The sequence below is a fragment of the Mauremys mutica genome, chromosome 6 (assembly GCF_020497125.1).
Source record: "Mauremys mutica isolate MM-2020 ecotype Southern chromosome 6, ASM2049712v1, whole genome shotgun sequence".
Taxonomy (NCBI): domain Eukaryota; kingdom Metazoa; phylum Chordata; order Testudines; family Geoemydidae; genus Mauremys; species Mauremys mutica.
Window position 1 is genome coordinate 95,474,160 of NC_059077.1, and position 21,145 is coordinate 95,495,304.

The window sequence follows — 21,145 nt, forward strand, 5'->3', positions numbered from 1 at the left end:
TTTGAAAAGGAGCTTACAGGAGCTAAGAGCCCAGCACCCTTTGACTTTTAATGGGAATGGGCAACTAACTCCCTTAAGCTCCTTTGAAAATCACAGACAACTTTCTACCGCTGTAGAACCAAATACGAGTTTTGCTCATGTATGTTACTATACTGTGTCTGTAGTGCGGCTGCCTGGTGAAGTTTAGCTTCATTAACCCCCTATTTATTAAATATTTTCATATAATTTTAAAAATATCCTTACCTATGTTGCTAATATACTACTTTGGTAAAAATAAAATAATATTTGAAATCTAGTTTACTTTTCACTACATCAATTAATTTGTTTTACATTCATCTTGTTTATCTATTGTTTATGCTCACTTCTGTTTAAAATTAGTTGCTTTAATTTCAAATTCAGTTTTTAATGTGCTAGTAGTTGTTACTGTAAAGCTTGGGTTGCAACTCATTTTAAAGAAACAAAACAAACCTTGTTTATATGTCAGTTAAAACAAAATCATGGAAATAATTCTATTAGTTTTAAGTTATTTAAATAGTTAATTTTTAGAAAACAAATTCTGACCCAGACTTAACTGGATAGTGCCCTTTTAACGAATGAGCAGTTTTTAATTAGGTACCTCAAACTCCGTTAACAGAGTTTCCATTTCGCATTGTGTCTTGTCTTGATTACATAATGTACTTTAGTCAGTAAAACTTTGGGTTTTACCTTGGCTGTGCAGTTGAAGAGGCAGGAACAAATCTTTAATTTACTTTTGTTACGGTTTGGGTTCCCCCTTCAGGAACACAACCAAGTGAAAAGTGCATCCTGGCAACCAGTGACAAGAAGTTTCTAGATGTCCTGCTTTTCCTAAGCAACAGAGAGAAATCAATCCTTTTAAAAGATTTAAATTTGGGTCCAGGTCAGTTTGTTTGTAGATGGGAATCTCTCTGCTTGTCTTCAGGACCATGTCACTTTATTACGCAGTTTGCTCCATGGTACTCCAGAAGAGACCAGAGTTCTGAGCCTCTCATGCTGCTCCCTTGCAGTCTTTTGCATTTAGAAGCAGTCTCTGCCTGCCTATTCTAGTTAGCCATCTCAACCATAGGCCCCATTAGAGGGAGAAGGAGGTCACCAGTCTTCTGCATTAAAAGCTGTTGAGGTAATAGTAAAGCAAGCAATTTATCCTTGCTATAAGCAGAAGTTTCAGCTCACTTGTCTAGTCACTTTCAGCTGGTGCATTTTTTAGGCAGATACCGAGATCTGATTGTAATGTGTTTGAGCTGAGGACTTTGTCATTGGAATCTTGGTAGTGTATTTTCACAATAAGGTGATAATTTGCATTGTCCCTGCTTCTGTACCACAGGCTTCAGAAGCTAGTTCTCTTCTCATTCTATACCAATAAAAAAATCTAGCACATGCTGGATGGGCAGTCTTCAGCTTTTCTTTTGTCCGTTTAACATTAGCAGTGCATACCCAGTGCACCAAAGCTGAAGATTTTTCTATAGCGGTACCTGTTGGGGCAGATGTTACTCCTTTTTAGAAGTGCGTCTCTTTATTTGTCTGAATCTCCTTCTCAACTGGAATATCAAAGGAAATGATATCCTTCCTCTGTGGGCTCCTTGGGAAAACGGCAGAAGACTTGGGAGCAGCCTCAGACAACTAGCGCAAAAAATACCTCCTCTGCCACCAAAAAGGATTCAGAATCTTGTCCCCTGATTGATTCTTTACAGAGTTGCTTGGGTATGAAAGTTAGAGTGCGAGACCCAGCTCAGTGTTCCCCAGTACCGATGGATAGCTGTTGCTGACTCCAGTGCCATCCTTGCTATCATTGAGACCAGCACTAACTACCCTTTCTATTGTGGAACCAGCCTCCATTTCAGCACTGCCACACAGTGGAGTGCAGTGAGCCTTGTTGGTGTCGACAATGCCAGAGACATGTGAGGTGACTAAGGACCTCCTGTGCTTTTTCGTGCTGACAAACTGACATGGACCATCCCCTTCAGCTATGCACATTCTAGGACCACTCTCGGAACCAGTGTTGGTACATACCATTGCAGCCTGGATCCACCACCATTTTTCACCTTGGCACTGATTGTGAAAAAGCCACCAGTGCAGCTTCCAGGTAAACAGCTGGTACTGATTGCTTGTAAACATTTGTTGTTTCCTTTGGTACCGATGTCCACACATCAATCCCACTTTCGGTCTCCCGTGACTGCCCAGAACTGCACCACATTGTCCAACAAGCTATTCCTCCTACTCCTCAGAGTCAGAGGTTGGATTGTATGCCTCTCACACATATTACAGGTCCTGGGTCTCCCCTCCTCCTTTAGAAACATTCTTTCATGTATGCCATATGTCATAATTGGCCGTATGGTCTTCTTCAATCCTTCTACTGGAATACTTGGAGTATTGCCCCCCCCCCCTTTAAGATCAGCCTCCCCCATTGTGGCCCAAGACCATGCTGTCTCAAAGGAATCATTCGTACCAAAAACGTATGTAACTGGACCCTCAGAATCAACTATCTCATACTGAAGTTACCCCCCTTCTCATGAATTCTACTTTATCTCCAGATGAGGTGTTGGTTCAGAAGTCTTCCTTTCCAATACCCGATGACTATAAAATGTAGCAGGAACTAGTTAAGAGGGTAGCTACATCTTTGGACATACAGGTGGAGCTAGTTCAGGAGAATACACACAAGTTGGTGTACATCCTCCACACTACTGCACCTGATAAAGTGGCATTGCATATTACTAAAGTTGTGTTGGATCCTACAGAGATGCTCTGGCAGACACCTCATCCTTACCTCCCATATTAAAAGAATTGAGTATAGATACCAGGTTCCTTCACAAGCACTGGAATACTTTTACTCCCACCTGACCCCAGGGTCTTTGGTTATTACAGTTAATGAAAGTGTGCCAGGGCCTCATGAAATCTATCCCCAAGGACAAAAAGAAAACAGGACTGACTTTGTTGGCAGATTTATTCAACATTAGGACTGCAAATTCATATTTGCCAATAATCAAGGACTTTTGATTTTTGATGTGATTTTTCTTATTTATTGGGACATGATGTGCAAATTCGTGGCTATATTACTGGAGAAATCATAGAATCATAGAATCTCAGGGTTGGAAGGGACCTCAGGAGGTCATCTAGTCCAACCCCCTGCTCAAAGCAGGACCAAACCCAACTAAATCATCCCAGCCAGGGCTTTGTCAAGCCTGACCTTAAAAACCTCTAAGGAAGGAGATTCCACTACCTCCCTAGGTAACCCATTCCAGTTCTTCACCACCCTACTAGTGAAAAAGTTTTTCCTAATATCCAACCTAAACCTCCCCCTCTGCAACTTGAGACCATTACTCCTTGTTCTGTCATCTTCTACCACTGAGAACAGTCTAGATCCATCCTCTTTGGAACCCCCTTTCAGGTAGTTGAAAGCAGCTATCAAATCCCCCCTCATTCTTCTCTTCTGCAGGCTAAACAATCCCAGTTCCCTCAGCCTCTCCTCATAAGTCATGTGCTCCAGCCCCCTAATCATTTTTGTTGCCCTCCGCTGGACTCCCTCCAATTTATCCACATCCTTCTTGTAGTGTGGGGCCCAAAACTGGACACAGTACTCCAAATGAGGCCTCACCAGTGCTGAGTAGAGGGGGATGATCACATCCCTTGATCTGCTGGAAATGCCCCTACTTATACAACCCAAAATGCCATTAGCCTTCTTGGCAACAAGGGCACACTGTTGACTCAATGAGTTGTTCCAGGTGATACTTGCTGGGGGGTCATCTGGTCATGAGAACAACCCTCCAAACTGCACTAGATGTAGCTTGCTCAGTGACCAGGATGATGGCGGCAATGGCAGTGACCATGTGTAGTTCCTCCTGGTTGCAGTCTTTCAGCATACCTATGAAAATTCCGCAAACTATTGAGGTCCTACCCTTTGAGGGATGTAGCGCTTGTTTGAAAAAGTACAGGAGGCTTTACATTCTGTCAAGGATTCCAGATTCAAGGATTCTGGTCCTTAAGCATCTACATGCCAGCTCCTAAGAGAAAACAGTATTGTACTCACTAGAGCGTAGGCAGGCCTTTTATCTCCCAAGACAACTTTATCAGGATAAAAGGAGAAATAAGTCTTGAAGGAGGAGACCACTCTTGCTGTTGCTTCATCTAAGCAACCACCCACCTCAAAACAGCCTGTTTGACTTTTTGGATGAGATGACCATATCAATCCATCGGGATCCTCCTTGCTGTACTGCTCCCTTAAGGAATAAGCTGTCTCACTTCCTTGGTGCTTGGAATGCTGTTAAAACAGATCAGTTTCTCTCCATCCCTTTTTCCCTTGCCCATTGCTTTTCAGGGACCAATCAATCTCAGAAGTCTGTTATCAAGTGAGAGATACAGACTCTGATCAGTTTAGGAGCTATAGTGGAAGTACTTCCATGGCACTGGGGAAATGAGGTTTACTCTTATTTCCTCATATTGATGTCTGGATCTGTGAAACTTAAACAGATTTATCAAGAAAATGTTTTGCATGGTTTCCCTGGTTTCCATTATTCCTTCCCTAGAACCCAATGATTGGTATGCTGCTTTTGACTTTGCCTGTTTTCATGCAGCTGTCCACCCTGGTGTAAGAAATTGCTGAAGACTCCTAGGATGCATGGTAGCTTACACATATGTAACTCAGCATACCAGACTACCTGAGGTTCATACAGGGTGGCTAAAGTCTATTTATTGTCCAATAAAACATCAACTTGACATGCTGGTTCATGTACCAGCCAGAGTTGTGTCTTCATTGAACTGGTGGATGAACCTGTCCTATGTCTGCACTGAGGTTCCCTTCTCACCTTCCCTTCTGTCTTGGAACAGACATTACCCTTAGGCTGGGGAGCACACTTAGGGGATCTCCAAGTCCTGTGGTTGAATCAGGAGCTGGCTGTACACATAAATATACTCTAACTTAGCACAGTCTGATGCCTGTCCAAGCTTCCTGCTACATGTTAATGCCAGTACGGTATAAGTTCTTATTGACCACACCATTGTGAATGCTCTATTTAAATAAGTGGGGTAACCAGATGGGACTAGTTTTGCCAGGAAGCAGTAAGTCTTAGGAATTTTTGCATTCAGAACTCAGTGGCACACAAAGTTGCACACCTTCTGGCGATGCAGAATTGCCTCACGGATCACCTCAACAGATCCTTCAGAATGAAGCATGAATGGTCTCTCGAAACTGAAGTGTTCAGGTTGATATTCCAGACTTGGTGAACGCCTGTAGTAGATCTGTTTGCCCGAATACAGAACAGGAAATGCTACCGGGTCTGTTCCAGAGTGAGTCACAGTCCAGTTTCAATAACCGATATGTTCTTCTTCCAATGGAAGGGCAGTCTGCCTATGTTTTCCCTCCCGTACCTTTAATTCCCTGGTAGTTCTCAAATTCACAGCACCACACCAAATTTTTCTTAAATAGTGCTTGCTTGGCCAAAGCAGCTCTGGTTCTCAGACCCTCAAATGCTTTCTGTCCTTCCCAGATCCGAGACATCATCTCAGAATCAAAGACATTTTCTACATCCATATCCTCACAACCCTCTCTTTATTGCATGGATGCTAAGTGGTTAACCCAAGGGGAAACAGATTGCTCTTTCACTGTTCGGAACATTTTACTGAACAGGAGACAGCCATTCACCATATATAGTTATCTTATGAAATGAAAACTTTTTTTCTGTCTGATCCAGGTAGCGAAGCTTCCCTCCATCCTAGATAGGCTAAGGTGCATGACGTTCTGGAATACTTGCTCTACCTAAAGAAGCTGGGTTTCTCGGTTAGTTTTTTAAGAGTTCACTTGGTTGCAATCTCAGCTTTCCACCCCCTGATGGAAAGTTGGCCTGTATGTTCTAACCCGGTGACCATCAGATTTCTAAAGGGTATAAATAGACTGTGCCCTCCAGTTAGGGACCCAGCACCACTCTGGGTCTCAAAGCTGATATTGTCAGCTCTGATGCATCACCTTTGAGCATCTGGCTTCATGGTGATTTTTACATCTCTCAGCTAAAGTGATTTTCCTCCTGGTCATCACAATGGCCCCATTGAGAAGTTAAGTCTCCTATTTCCCCACAGTCTTCTGCTCCTTTGTCCTCTCTTAGCTCTTACCTGCTCCTCCTCCACATGGTAAAATTCCCTCGAGCTCCCAATTGCTGCTTGGCTCTGCTACTCCCCAGAATGTTTTCGAGGGTGTGTGTGTGTGTGTGTCTGAGACTGTCAAATGAACTTCTTTGAGAACTACGGTCCATCGCAGATCTTATACTTTCCACTCCAAGTGTAAGACACATTTCTTTGTGTTTGCCTTCTCTAATATAAACACATAGCTCTGTGTGTGCGTGTTGAAAGATGTCTAGATGTGTTGCTTAATGTGCTACTGGAAAATGCTCAGATTTCATGGTGATGACTATGGTATAAAAACCTATGTAGACTAGAATAGAAATGTACATCCCCAATCAAAAGCTCCACCAGCATCTGCTGCCTCCGACTTTCTCCAGTACTGTGAAGAAATCTGAGGAGGACCATCTGTTCCTTGTAGTCTCTGAAGCTTATGGGGAGTGATCAAAGGGAGATGAGCAAGCTTTCTAGTATGTGCTTTCTTCCACTCCCTCCTCCCCCTCGCTTGTGGGGGAGCCTCCAGCCCCTGTCCTGCCTTCTGGTTTCCCCCAGCACTGTGAAGATAGCTTCCAGATGCAGCTGTCCTCTTTCTACCTCCCTCCAGGTCCATCTTTTCCATCCTCCCTGTCTCTTGAATCTGTGAAATAGAGCTTCCAGCCCTTTTTGCATACCTCCCATTGTCATCTTATAGCACTTGGGGAAGCTTCTATTAGCTGCTGCTTCCACCTGATTTGTGAGGCCTTGCTTTGCCCCATTTCTCTCTTCTTAAATTTTAATACCTTAAGGCAGAATGTCCCAAACATTTTTTTGCTGAGACCCTCTTTGGAGACTGATGTCCCATTAGCATGCGCCCCCCGCCATCCCCCATAATAAGAAACAGTATTTTTGCATAGAACAAGAGGATTTTATTTTTTTGGCTAACAAAACATATTGCTTAGACAGAAAGTAACATAAATAGCACAGCACCACAGTCCTTCTACTGCGTAAAAGTTAACATAAAACAGTGGTTTTCAACCTGTGCTCTGCGAACCACTGGCCGTCCTCAGACTGTTTAAGATTTCCAGAGGGGTCTGTACCTCTATTTGAAATTTTTTAGGGGTCCACAGATGAAAAAAGATTGAAAACCTCTGACATAAAAGGACCGTTATTGACTTGCATTTGTCTCAGTGAGTAGGATAAATGTTTGCTGTCACGATTTATGAAATCTCTGATTTTGAAGAGTTTCAGTTGCAAATCAGTCTTTACATTCAACTGGCTTCTATCTTATATATATATATATTTTATATATATATAAAAGTGAAGAAAAACTCACTTCAGATAGATACCTTGAGGCAAAATGAATAAGTATTTTGAGTTGGGGGCAGTTTGGGGAATTCTTTTTAAACTGAGAGGAAGAACGAATCAAGAGGTGTGCTTTAAATTCTCTCTCAAAACAGAGCTATCAGTGAAGTCAATCAAATTCTCTTTTAGACTCATGCCAGTCTTGACCTTTGGTATGAAATCCTCTGAAAATGGCTTTCAAACCCAGGTGAAATCCTGCAATTCATTTCTCTCTCTTTTGGGAAAATATTTGCTGAACTGTGTGCAAAGCTGAGACAAATATTCAAAGATGAATTACATACTTAACTTCTAGAACATTTCACAGTCCATAATGACAGTAGACAATATTGGGAGCATAGTTACATTGTCTTGCAGCATATAAATACTCCCTCCATAGCAAAATATTTTGGCAAACCTCTGCACATTTTTGTGGATAAAGAAACTGTTCAGTTCTTGTCTTTCAATGAAAGGTTAAGTTCATTGAGCTTGTCAAATGTTAGCCATATAGCCCAATAAAACCTGGTCATGGAAGTAATGGTGAAATGGTGTTTCAGAGTTGCTCAAAAACATATGACACTCCTTCATGAGTTTCCAGATTCTTGCCAGAAATTTACTATGTGACAACAATCATAGAATCATAGGGTTGGAAGGGACCTCAGGAGGTCATCTAGTCCAACCCCCTGCTCAAAGCAGGACCAAACCCAACTAAATCATCCCAGCCAGGGCTTTGTCAAGCCTGACCATAAAAACCTCTAAGGAAGGAGATTCCACCACCTCCCTAGGTAACCCATTCCAGTTCTTCACCACCCTACTAGTGAAAAAGTTTTTCCTAATGTCCAACCTAAACCTCCCCCTCTGCAACTTGAGACCATTACTCCTTGTTCTGTCATCTTCTACCACTGAGAACAGTCTAGATCCATCCTCTTTGGAACCCCCTTTCAGGTAGTTGAAAACAGCTATCAAATCCCCCCTCATTCTTCTCTTCTGCAGACTAAACAATCCCAGTTCCCTCAGCCTCTCCTCATAAGTCATGTGCTCCAGCCCCCTAATCATTTTTGTTGCCCTCCACTGGACTTTTTCCAATTTTTCCACATCCTTCTTGTAGTGTGGGGCCCAAAACTGGACACAGTACTCCAAATGAGGCCTCACCAGTGCTGAATAGAGGGGAATGATCACATCCCTCGATCTGCTGGAAATGCCCCTACTTATACAACTCAAAATGCCATTAGCCTTCTTGGCAACAAGGGCACACTGTTGACTCATATTCAGCTTTTCGTCCACCGTAACCCCTAGGTCCTTTTCTGCAGAACTGCTGCCCAGCAGTCTGTAGCAGTGCATGGGATTCTTCCGTCCTAAGTGCAGGACTCTGCACTTGTTCTTGTTGAACCTCATCAGATTTCTTTTGGCCCAATCCTCTAATGTGTCTAGGTCCCTCTGTATCCTATCCCTACCCTCCAGCGTATCAACCACTCCTCCCAGTTTAGTGTCATCTGCAAACTTGCTAAGGGTGCAGTCCACACCATCCTCCAGTTCGTTAATGAAGATATTGAACAAAACCGGCCCCAACACCGACCCTTGGGGCACTCTACTTGATACCAGCTGCCAACTAGACATGGAACCATTGATCACTACCCGTTGAGCCCGACCATCTAGCCAGTTTTCTATCCACCTTACCGTGCATTCATCCAGCCCATACTACTTTAACTTGCTGGCAAGAATACTGTGGGAGACTGTATCAAAAGCTTTGCTAAAGTCCAGAAATAGCACATCCATTGCTTTCCCCTCATCCACAGAGCCGGTTATCTCATCATAGAAGGCAATTAGGTTAGTCAGGCATGACTTGCCCTTGGTGAATCCATGCTGACTGTTCCTGATCACTTTCCCCTCCTTTAAGTGGTTCAGAATTGATTCCTTGAGGACCTATTCCATGATTTTTCCAGGGACTGAGGTGAGACTGACTGGCCTGTAGTTCCCTGGATCTTCCTTCTTCCCTTTTTGAAAGATGGGCACTACATTAGCTTTTTTCCAGTCATCCGGGACCTCCCCCGATCGCCATGATTTTTCAAAGATAATGGCCAATGGCTCTGCAATCTCATCGGCCAACTCCTTTAGCACCATGGACTTGTGCTCGTCCAGCTTTTCTAAATAGTCCTGAACTACTACTTTCTCCACAGAGAGCTGGTCACCTCCTCCCCATACCGTGCTGCAGAGTGCAGCTGTCTGGGAGCTGACCTTGTCTGTGAAGATAGAGGCAAAAAAAGCATTGAGTACACTAGCTTTCTCCACATCCTCTGTCACTAGGTTCCCTCCCTCATTCAGCAAGGGGCCCACACTTTCCTTGACTTTCTTCTTGTTGTTAACATACCTGAAGAAACCCTTCTTGTTACTCCTAACATCTCCGACTAGCTGCAACTCCAAGTGTGATTTGGCCTTCCTAATTTCACTCCTGCATGCCTGAGCAATACTTTTATACTCCTCCCTGGTTATTTGTCCAATCTTCCACTTCTTGTAAGCTGTTTTTTTGTGTTTAAGACGAGCAAGGATTTCACTGTTAAGCCAAGCTGGTCGCCTGCCATATTTACTTTTCTTCCTACACATTGGGATGGTTTGTTCCTGCAACCTCAATAAGGATTCTTTAAAATACAGCCAGCTTTCCTTGACTCCTTTCCCCGTCATGTTATTCTCCCAGGGGACCTTGCCCATCAGTTCCCTGAGGGAGTCGAAGTCTGCTTTTCTGAAGTCCAGGGTCTCTGTTCTACTGCTCTCCTTTCTTCCTTGTGTCAGGATCCTGAACTCAACCATCTCATGGTCACTGCGTCCCAGGTTCCCATCCACTATTGCTTCCTCTACTATTTCTTCCCTGTTTGTGAGCAGCAGGTCAAGAAGAGCTTTTCCCCTAGTTGGTTCCTCCAGCACTTGCACCAGGAAATTGTCCCCTACACTTTCCAGAAACTTCCTGGATTGTCTGTGCACTGCTGTATTGCTCTCCCAGCAGATATCGGGGTGATTAAAGTCACCCATGAGAACCAGGGCCTGTGATCTAGCAACTTCTGTTAGTTGCTGGAAGAAAGCCTCGTCCACCTCATCCCCCTGGTCTGGTGGTCTGTAGCAGACTCCCACCACGACATTACCCTTGTTGTTCATACTTCTAAATTTAATCCAGAGACTCTCAGGTTTTTCTGCAGTTTCATACTGGAGCTCTGAGCAGTCATACTGCTCTCTTACATACAACACAACTCCCCCACCTTTTCTGCCCTGCCTATCCTTCCTGAACAGTTTATATCCATCCATGACAGTACTCCAATCATGTGAGTTATTCCACCAAGTCTCTGTTATTCCAATTACATCATAATTCCTTGACTGTGCCAGGACTTCTAGTTCTCCCTGCTTGTTCCCCAGGCTTCTTGCATTCGTGAATAGGCATGTAAGATAACTCACTGATCGTCCTGCTGTCCCAGTATGGGGCAGGAGCCCTCCCCTCTTGCACTCACCTACTTGTGCTTTCTCCCGATATCCCACTTCCACAATCTAACTTTTGTATGAAGCAGAAGTTTCTGGTGCAACGATGCCATTTCTTCACATAGCACTGAGAGGAGGCATAGGTTTGGTGGTCAAGCTTTTATGAAGTTCACAACTTTGACAGCAGCGATCAGTACATCTGACATCGACTTTTGGGATTGCATTCAAGGCTAGTGCCTCTCTGAGCAACTGTATGGTGCAACAGCTTTCATCTGAGCAACAAGTTCACTACTACATCAGTCATGACTTTTGCCCCATCCATACAAATCTTGACACAACAATTCTACTAAATGTTTTTATCCGCCATTTACTGGTCTAAAATTTTCAACAACTCCTCATCTGTAGTTCTTGTTGGGACAGAATGGCAAAATAAAGTCTTTTTTGATCTGAGCTGAGTAGATTTATCTTATGAAAACCATCATTTGTGCTGCATTGGCAAAGTCAGAGCTCTCGTCAACTTGTAGTGTGAAAAAAGGGCTGTATCTCACTACTTTGACGATCTCCTTGACATCTCCTGCCATCTCAGCAATTCTGCAGCTAACTGTGTTTTCAGATACTAGCGTGAGACTGTTGGTCAGCAATCTTCTTTCCTCATATTATCGATGCCATTTCAATTGCTGCTGGAAGCACATGACTCTGACCAATCAAATGAGACTTTCCACTTCTTGGTATTTGACATGAGACAGCATCAGATGCTTAAAGTGCTTTGGCAGGAGTAGCACAGTGTTCTTTGATTCATCTGTCCTTTAGATTGAAAGAGCTTTTGTTAAAAAAAAAAAAAAAAAAATCTTGTGGTTTTATCTTTGAGGGCATGATGTTTGGTCTCCAAATGGCACTTTAGTTTTCTTGGTTTCATGATAATCTGAGGAAGAACTTCAGCACAAACAACACATTGCAATCGAGGACTACGTGGACCCCAAGTCCAAGCAGGAAGAATATTTCCTATTTTTCTTTTTCCTGGCTCTATTTATTCCTTCCCCAGGATCAGTGTGGTCAAATTTTCACTTCACAAAACATTCCATTCACTCACAATTGTCGAACACCAAAACAATTGATCTCCACTGAGTAGAAAGAACATCTGAGTGAAACCTCAAACTCACATCAGCTATAGCATGTGGGAGTTAGAAGGTGCTGACTTGGCATGAGCACATTGGTCAATGAAGTTTTGGTACTATGCTCTGGTAATCTCGTGATTTGAGGGACAAAACCCATGTGTAATGGCAGCAACAGGATCTTTCTGAAGGAGAATTTTTATTTTATCAACAGCATTTTGAAGAAACAAGAAAAAATTCTTAGTATGGCCCTTATTTTCTCTTATTTTAATTTAATTTAAAAATCTGGAAAAATCGGTAAAAATCCAAAATGAAGTGCAGCTGGTGGCAGTGCTCAAAGGCTTCAGGGGATGGGGTGGGCTCCCTTACTACTTTTAGGGGCTACTTCACTTCTCCTTATGTGGCTAATAGCAGGGCCAAGAGATGCAGAGAAAGAAAAATGTAAGAGGTAGTGGCAGGTAAAACGGGTGCTGTGGTGGGTACAAAAGGGGAAATTGTGGTGAGGAGGTGAGGTGGAAGGCGAGGGGTAATGAGTAAGGGAGATGGGGGAGTTAGGGGTAGGGCAGGAGAGAGAGTTAGGTGGAGGGGAGGCCAGGGCAAAAGACAGGGAGTTACACAGTAGGAACAGGCAAGAAGCGTTAGGGGTAGGGGAGCAGACAGGAGCTGGGTTTGAGGGTGAGGTGCCCAGTACCCAGGGAGATTGGAGGTGCTCACCATGTGGAACTTAAGGAAGCCTTCAGCTCCCTGCAGCACTTGGTTTGTCTTGGCTGCTGGGACCCAGGTCCTGCCCATCGCGCTCCCCACAGTGCTGTGCTGAAGGGCTGGGGTCAGGAGGAGAACATAAGGCTGCACCCCATGAGTACTGGCCCCCTGCCAGACAGAACTCCCTATTGACCCTAGCCCTTCAGCGTGGCCCCATCTACTTCTCCTACTTCGTGTACTACTCCAGGTTCTGTCTGGCAGGGGAAGAGGACAGCACTCTGTGCTCTCGGGCTGCGCTGAAGGGCTGGAATCAGGAGGTGGGCCCTGTCCGGTAGGGGGCTCAGTACTCCTGGTGTTCAGCCTTCCACTCCCCACTTGCAGATTCTCTGCCGACCTCCCCACCAGAGAAGGGTAACTGCCAGTTGGTGGCTGCTGCAGCTGTAGCGGTGAGGGAGTGAGGCAGGCAGGGAGCCTGGTCCTGGCAGCCAGGACTGCCCACACAGAGTCCCATCCACTTCCCTTGCTGGACAGAACCCTGTACTGACCCCCGCCCTTCGTGACCTGCCAGGTCCACATGCCTCTCCCTCGAGGGCATGTCCACATTTTGAAAACTTCTAATTTAAGGTGTTATTTTTAACAGGTAATTAAAAATCATGATACAAAGATATTTTCTTTCTCATTAATGTAAAGTCTTAAAATATATACAAATTAGTTGTCTGAAATAGCTGTAGTCAGTCAAAATGGAAAGGAGAATTGAATTAAAATATTTTTAAATTAGTTTTTTTTTTCCATGTTGTCTTCTATTTCAGATTGCACTAACTCCTCTGCTTCCAACACCACAAGTTTCACAAAACGTACTTCCTTTTTTGGAACTTCATTCATTAACTGAGTCAGGTAAAGATCAACTATTTTAGAACACATTTTCTTAAACAGGTATTATAATATGTCAATAAAATTGTTAAATTAAGTGCAATATTAAGATGGTGAAAAGTAAACATAAAAAACTACAATATTCTAATGTGGCATTGTGGAGCAAAGTTAGTATTTTGGGGCTCAGACGCCTAAGTTCATGTCAGCATAAAGATATGATCAAGCTTCTGAGTATGTATCATTTTCTTCCCCAATTGGAAGATTCAGGTGATGTGGAGAGAACTGTTGTTGTGTTTAATGTTTCTCACATACTAAAAATCATAACTATTTCATTGTATGTTTACTAACAGGAATGGTGATACTTTTTTGCTGCCTGTTTCCTTTTTTATGCTTTGAATATGCTGGATGGTAATACGTTCAAGTGTGAGAGGGTTTAATTTACCTTTTGCTTTCTTTTAAAATCTTCGTGCAAAATTTGTTTTAATGACCAGAAAATTTTCATGAGACTGCATAAATTAATAATTAATAACAAGTTCAAAATTTACAGTTTATAGGTAGCCACTTGGAAGCTTGTGTGCAGCAGAGTTTTGGCTTTTTGAAAAGAGTACTCTCACAAGGGAGCACATTTTGGGCAGGGCAAGAAGGAGATGTTCATGCAAAAAAAAAAATCCAGTATTTTATGTTTTTGCTGCTGCTGAAAGTACTCTTGCTTAAGGCTTCCCCATTCTAGCTCATGATTTTTTTCTGAATGATACTGCAGTGAAATAATAAGGATCAAATAGAAGATGTGCTATGAGAGACAAATCACTTTTGAATACATATTTTTATAAGGCGGTTATAAAATCCCATTTATAGATTAAATTTTAAAAGTTTAGTTACGTAGGTTAATGTTATTTCTAGTATTAAAGACCTCCTTAAACATAAAAGATCAATATAAAAATAACATCCGACCATTTTTGCTTACTTTTACATGTAATATATATGATTATTTTAAAAAGATTAGAGAAAAATATAATTCTCTTTTTTTTCTTTTTAATTTACACTGAGAGCTCTCAATGCAGAGTGTAGTTCACTTACACAGTTGTTTTGTGAGAGTTATTCACATAGCAACAATGGAGAGTAAAACATTTTTTTAAAATTACAAAAGATGAGAGAGAGAGACAGAGACCAAGGGCAGATGTATCTGTAACCACTTTTAACTAATTTTAAAAAAAAAGACTAGATTTCAAATATATTTCTGATTTTACTGGTATTACATTGTATGTGGAGCTGTTCGATTATTTATTATTTTAATAGTTACTTGGGCATTATTTTAATTTCATTCCTGTGTTTTGCTTTATATGGTGCATTTAGACCTTCTGTCACATACATATCTTCTCTATATATCACACATTCACTCTTGTCAAGGACTGGCATCTCCAAAATACACTCATTCAAAGAGCCTTTTAAAAGCTTTAACCTTACCATTGATTGTATCTGATTATTTACTAGATAATATTACCATACTCATGTGTAATTGTTTATAGATGATATTTCAAATAAATTCTGTACTATATTATTGCAAAATAAGTGTTGGTATGAAATTTAAATATTCATGAAGTGATCATTAATACAACTTTAAATTTAGAATCGGAAGAAGAATTTTATGATGCCCCCACCAGTCCTGTGGAGGAGATGCCATTTTTTGAAGCATCTTCTGGCTCGCTCTCCAGAGTTAACAGTGTCAGAAGAAAAAGGTTACAGAAGCAAGAATCTTTGAAAAATATGACAGAATTCCAGCTAAGATTTGAAATACCTGAGGTAATGTAACTTTTTGTTTTCTCCTGAATATACTCTAGTCTGCCTGTAGCATCTCCACAACCTGGTCCATGTATGTTGCTTATTTGAATCCACCTATGTTCAAATCCTCATTAATGCCGTTGTTGCCTCTTGCTTTGATGGCTGCAGCTCTTCTGTGGCCTCCAAGTCCCAACTGTCCAAAGTCTAACGTGCAGTATGCAGCACCCTGCCTTCTTGTCTGCATCAAGAAGTACATCCCTTTACTCTATTCTCAAACACCTCGACTATCTTTCCATTCATTTAATTTTTGAGTTTACTGTTACCCTATCCTTTCTTTAAAAAATAAAGCTACTATGTTCTTGTTCCCTTTTACCTCCCAGCTTTGTCTCCCCCTCTCCAAAACTTTCCATGGTCAGTGGGAGAGCCGTGTCTGCATCTCCTTCCATCTGGAACAACCTTTCTGCCCATTAATGGTCTATCTTATAACAATTACCTTAAAATCTAGCAGTATTCATTTTGCTAGCTATCTTTGGTTTCTCTTGGCCTCTGTTATTGGTCTCATGACTAAATATTTGTCATATTCACTGTGCAGGTTTTTTTTTGGGGGGGGGGGGGGTTGCATTATTTTTCCCTATAATTTATACCATATGCTATGCACTGTCTTTTTAAATCTGTCAAGCTACCTCCGGTTAGTGCTTTTATGAAAGCACTATATGAAATAAGATTTTAATGAGTAGCCTTGTGCTCTCATGCAGAACACTTGGCTCATAAAAATCCTGAAAATAAGTATTTTTGTTTGGATTATGGTAATACCTTCAATATGGTAGGTGCTCTCCGGATGTAAGATGCACCCCCTCGTGCACGAAGTTGACAGACTAAGAATAAGTGTAGTTCTGAAAGTCTTATCCGTACATAAAATCTAATACTTTCTATATTTGAAATTAGCTTATAACGGGGTTCTTAAACTATTTCATAATGTAGATTACGTTGATAGAGGAGTTCCTTTCCCATTCATTGGCTTTAGTACTTGAGGGGAGCTCCTGTTTCCTCTACTTCATATGTAGGGGCAGCCTCTAATAGAGAGAGAGAGAGATTTGGTATCCTTGTTTCTGTTGTTCTCTTTGAAGTGAAGAACCTGAAGACCTGTAGAAGCAGCTGGAAACAAGGAATGCCTGTGCCATGAGACCACCCTGGTTCTCCATTGAACAGGGCTGTGTGACTAGTTCAGGACTGCAGTCTTAAATGATATTTGGACAGAGGGACAGATCTTCAGCCAATGTAATTCAGCATAGCTCATTTGAAATCAATAGAGCTATACTAGATTACATGAGCTGAGAATCTGGCTCTGAATGAGATTAACTTTCTTGAACTGTTTGTGGAGCTGCTTTTTAGAATGAAGTTTTATTTTGTACACACTCTTGTTTTGCTGTTTTGTTTTATAGAAATAGCAACATCTAGTGTTAGCATTTTTAATACTGAATGGATATTCTTCAGAGTATTTTCAAGGAACATTTTCTGTCTAAAATTATATTTGAATTGGATATTCATTGAATACAAACTCTGATGAAACTATACTTTGTGTGTCACCATTATCACATGCCTTATTATGTTGTTTTTCCCCAGGTCTTAATTCAGTTGTGTCGTCTTGCTGATGGTACTGAAAAGCCTGTGCTGCAGCTAGAAGTTGTAGGATTAGGCACTGAACTTAAACTCAGAACATTTGATATGGCTGCAAATGCTTTTCTTAGAGAAGTCTGTTTACTGTGTCCAGAGTATATGGGTAAGAATGTACATGATGCTCTAAAATTGATTAGCAAACCTACAATAGTACAGTGAAGAGTTCATTCCAGGAAGTCTGTTGGGCTCCCTTATGTCAGCTAAAGTTGCAGGATCCATTCCTCAAAAATTAATAACTTATTTAAATGAGAGTGGGAGAGAGAAACCAATTATTCATGGACAGTATTTCTTTTATTTTAACCCTTTTGATACCAGGAAAAGTGCATCATCCATAAAATCCCCTGTTCTTGTGCCAAATGGGACATGTCATCACTTCCATGAACCTGTTTTTTTTTTTTATTACAATCATCCTGTCCCACAAGACACATGATTGTAACCGCCATGGGAATCACCTGTGTATCTCCAACAATTGGATTTTATTTCATAGATGAGACTGTACCAGCATGCACTCTGGTTGCCTTGGTGTGTGTGTGTGTGTGTGTGTAATATTTTAGGTTTTCATTTAAAAAAAATATTTTTGCCCTAATGATTGCAAAGGAAATCTCACGAATCATGAACCAGTACACCGCTGTGTTCTTGAAATTGCTTCCTGAATAAAATCCAGCTTGGAGCTGTATACTGCTTTGGTTCATTGCAGTGGGGAGCTAACTATGCTGCGCAATGATCACAATCCGAATGTCAACATTAACTGTTTTGCTGCTGATCATTTTATCAGAAACATTCAGTTTTTCTGGGGTTGTGGGTAAGTCTCTGCTGATCCTACGCTACAGTGACAGTGATAGTCTGCTTTATAATCCCGTATGTATTTACATAACTGATTATAAACCACTTGTCTAGTAAGTTTTAATTATTTGTATTTTCTTGAAAAAAAAAAGTGTAAACCAAGCTATTTTAACATTAATTTTTTTTAAAAAGATGATAAAGACAAACCTGTTTACATCATTACAACTTTGGATAATACAGAGGATGATCTTCTTACCCTGGAATATGTAAAGGTAAGAAACAATAAAGCTACCTTTAGAAATGTGGAGGAGGGGGGAAGAAAAGGGGGAACCCGGGCCCGCCCTCTACTCTGGGTTCCAGCCTAGGGACCCTAATGGCAGCAGCTGTTTGCAGCTTCCCTCCTCCACTGACGCTGTGATTTCCTTAACCTTTCTGGTGACTTTCTTTAAAATTCAGTTTGTGTATATGGTACCTAAAAATTCAAATGCATGGAGCTGTAGTAGGCTTTGCAGTAAACTTTCTGTATGAAGTTTGCAGATTTTTATTTTAATTATTTTTTCTGGGGCAATAGGCTGATATTAATGGACCAGAGTTGAAAACTGCTTACAAGAATGTTCTGCAGCTGTTAAAGGTACGACTATCATTTGTTTTGAAGTTTGTGTATTGTTCTTATTTTGAAAAAGCCTTTTTGGAAAATGTTCCTGCTAAAATGCCCTTTTTTGTAGGTGAATTTCTCATCTCTAGATGTTCATTTGCATAATGAAGCACTTCTGAATGCCATGAATTACCTAAATAATCTTCTACCAAAACAAGAGACTAAAATAACAGAAGAGGTAGTCCAGGAAAAAGAAGAGAAAAAGGATGTTCTTAGGAAATTAAGTAAGTTGGTTTTTTTCTTGGTTCCTCCTGCTTCCTTTTTCTTTGCCCTTCATCCCCAAGTCCCCACCACATATGACAGTGTCCTTAGTTTCATAAGTAGGGAGAAGTTCTTGATGACAGAGAAGTTCTTGATAACTGTTGGACGATGGAGAAGTAGAGAGCCCTTCAGGCTGTGATATGACTGAAAATGAAGGAAAGGAAGAATAACCATTGAAATCAAACTTTTTTCACTCCACTGGTCTCTAGCACTTATGAAAAAGAGCATGAGAAGAGCGGAAATGGATTGTGTTCAGGCAGAATGCTGTGTAAGAATGTTAACTATTAGTTTTATGCATCTTTGTGGATCCAGGCACTCAATACCAGGGCTATACTAGGGGCCTCAACCAGTTCTTTCTTACTGCGTCAGTGGTTAGTACAGACACCCTCATTCAACCTTCTGAGAGTTGTTGGGCATAGGCTAATTAATGTCAGTTTGGTCCAATATGTAAATTGGAACCTGTCTGGCTGTTGGTTGTTCTGCACCTGTTGTACAGTTTAATTGGATCCCTGTTCCGGTTTGATTTTATGCCCACCTGTTCAAACCTGCAACTGTGTATCGGATGCTGGATGTTGTGTGCAGATTTTAAATGCAGACCATGGACTAGTATCCCGTTGTACATGCACTTAATGTATTGTGGTGTGATTTGAGGCTTCCCTATATACACTACGGATTCCTGGGTGCCATTTCTGCCCTTGGGGCCGTTGGTAGTTGGTATAATGCTCTAAGTTTTGCCAGGGCATTGGCCAAGTACAGAGTAGGCTACGGATAAGAGGAGCACAAAGGCCACTTTTCACACCCATTTTCTTCACCTCTTGGAATTGCATTTGGTTTTCCTCTCGGAGCTGCACTTTGTTCCCTCTGTACTAGAAAAGGATCGATGTGTGTTTTGTTTATTTTTTAAAAATTAAATAAAGATATAAACTGAGCCTAAAACTAAACTTGAATGGGTAATATGTGTCTATCATCCCTATGATCTAGGAATTAGCAAATACAAACAATAATATTAGTGTTGGTTTCAATTCTCTCACAGCGTCAAAAAAATCCAAGTATGAGGATGTCATAGACCTTCATGTCTGTGCAGATTTATCCTGTTTGCGGGTTTTTATTAGAGAACAAAAACGCAGAATATCTGAAATTCACGTAGAAGGTAAGAGTGAAAGTTTGAACATGTAGTTACAAAATCCTAACAGATATCAGTTAATTATTTTACGTGGCATTTTGGGTTTTTTTAAGGTCTTGATTGCCAAGTGATCATGAGGAAAGCAGCAACTGAAGTGTTTGCAAAATTAAAGAACATAGTTATTATGGATTCTGATGAGATGGCATGGTATAAAAAGGTATGAATTCTCATATATGTCATTGATTTCTGCTGCCTGGTGGACAGACACTAATTAGGCTTAATTATTGGAGTCTACCATCTAACAGTATTTTCTCTATTGCTCTGGGTGGGTGCTGGAATCATTGTTTCCACTAAGAGAGATGTGTCTGATTGTCCAAGAACCTAAATGTCAGTCCCCCTACAACTCTGTGACTGCTGTATTTAAAAAAAACAGCTTTCTGTGACTCATACGCTAAGCTGTCCTTTATGGCTTCTTACTATACTGATTTCAGTGAGCTGATTTACACCTGCTGAGATTATAGTCCAATACTTAAAATTCTCCCATGGATTTTCAAACTCATTATTTGTAAAATTCTTTAAGATCCATAGATAAAAGGCAGCCTAGAAGTATGAAGTATTACTTATTTTCGTAATAGGCTGTAGTGAAATTGTTTTAATAGTGAACTTTTTCCGTGTTAGGTTTGAATTAATTACCCTTTTCTCTGCTTTAAGGCTCTTTATATCACAGGAAAAGAAGTCTTCAGTTTTAAAATGGTGTCGTACATGGATGCTACAGATGGTGCTGCCTATACAAATATGAATATTGTGGACAGCCAGGTTTATTTAACTGTTGGTTGCATTCAAGTAGTTTTTGTCAACAAGTTTGTTGCAACTATTTTGGTAAGTCAGATCTTTGTCTTGCCTCGCCCCCCACCCCAGCTTCTTTTAGATATGTAGGTAGCTGTGTCCAACTAGAAGTGGAAGAGGCACATGCAAGATGATATATATTTGTAAGAACTCCCTTATTTTTATACAAGCTTCTGGTTATTATTGGGAAATTGAAGAGTTTTCTTCCAAAATTACAAAATTCTAACTCCTCCACATTCGCATGCTGGAACTGAAAAGCTAAAACTGCAGTGCTTCTATAAATCTGCAGTTATTATTATTCATTACTCTCTTTTTATGGTACATGACCAGATTTTAAACTCACACACATAGTATGCTGTTACATGACATTGGAGTATAAAACAATCAGAATGAATGCCTCTTTCATACAATTTGCCAAAGCCAACGAGTATGCAC

General features: G+C 41.1%; 1 protein-coding gene across 2 annotated transcripts in view; it reads left to right on the forward strand.

Annotated features, from left to right (window-relative positions):
* VPS13A (vacuolar protein sorting 13 homolog A) overlaps positions 1-21,145 on the forward strand; it is a 302,560-nt gene that overhangs the window by 109,262 nt on the left and 172,153 nt on the right. For both annotated transcript variants that reach the window (XM_045020500.1, XM_045020501.1), the window contains exons 24-32: positions 13,526-13,610; positions 15,214-15,386; positions 16,989-17,145; positions 18,018-18,097; positions 18,397-18,456; positions 18,551-18,704; positions 19,775-19,891; positions 19,978-20,081; positions 20,576-20,743. In XM_045020500.1, coding sequence (XP_044876435.1) covers positions 13,526-13,610; positions 15,214-15,386; positions 16,989-17,145; positions 18,018-18,097; positions 18,397-18,456; positions 18,551-18,704; positions 19,775-19,891; positions 19,978-20,081; positions 20,576-20,743 — 1,098 coding nt within the window. The remainder of the gene's footprint in view (positions 1-13,525; positions 13,611-15,213; positions 15,387-16,988; positions 17,146-18,017; positions 18,098-18,396; positions 18,457-18,550; positions 18,705-19,774; positions 19,892-19,977; positions 20,082-20,575; positions 20,744-21,145) is intronic.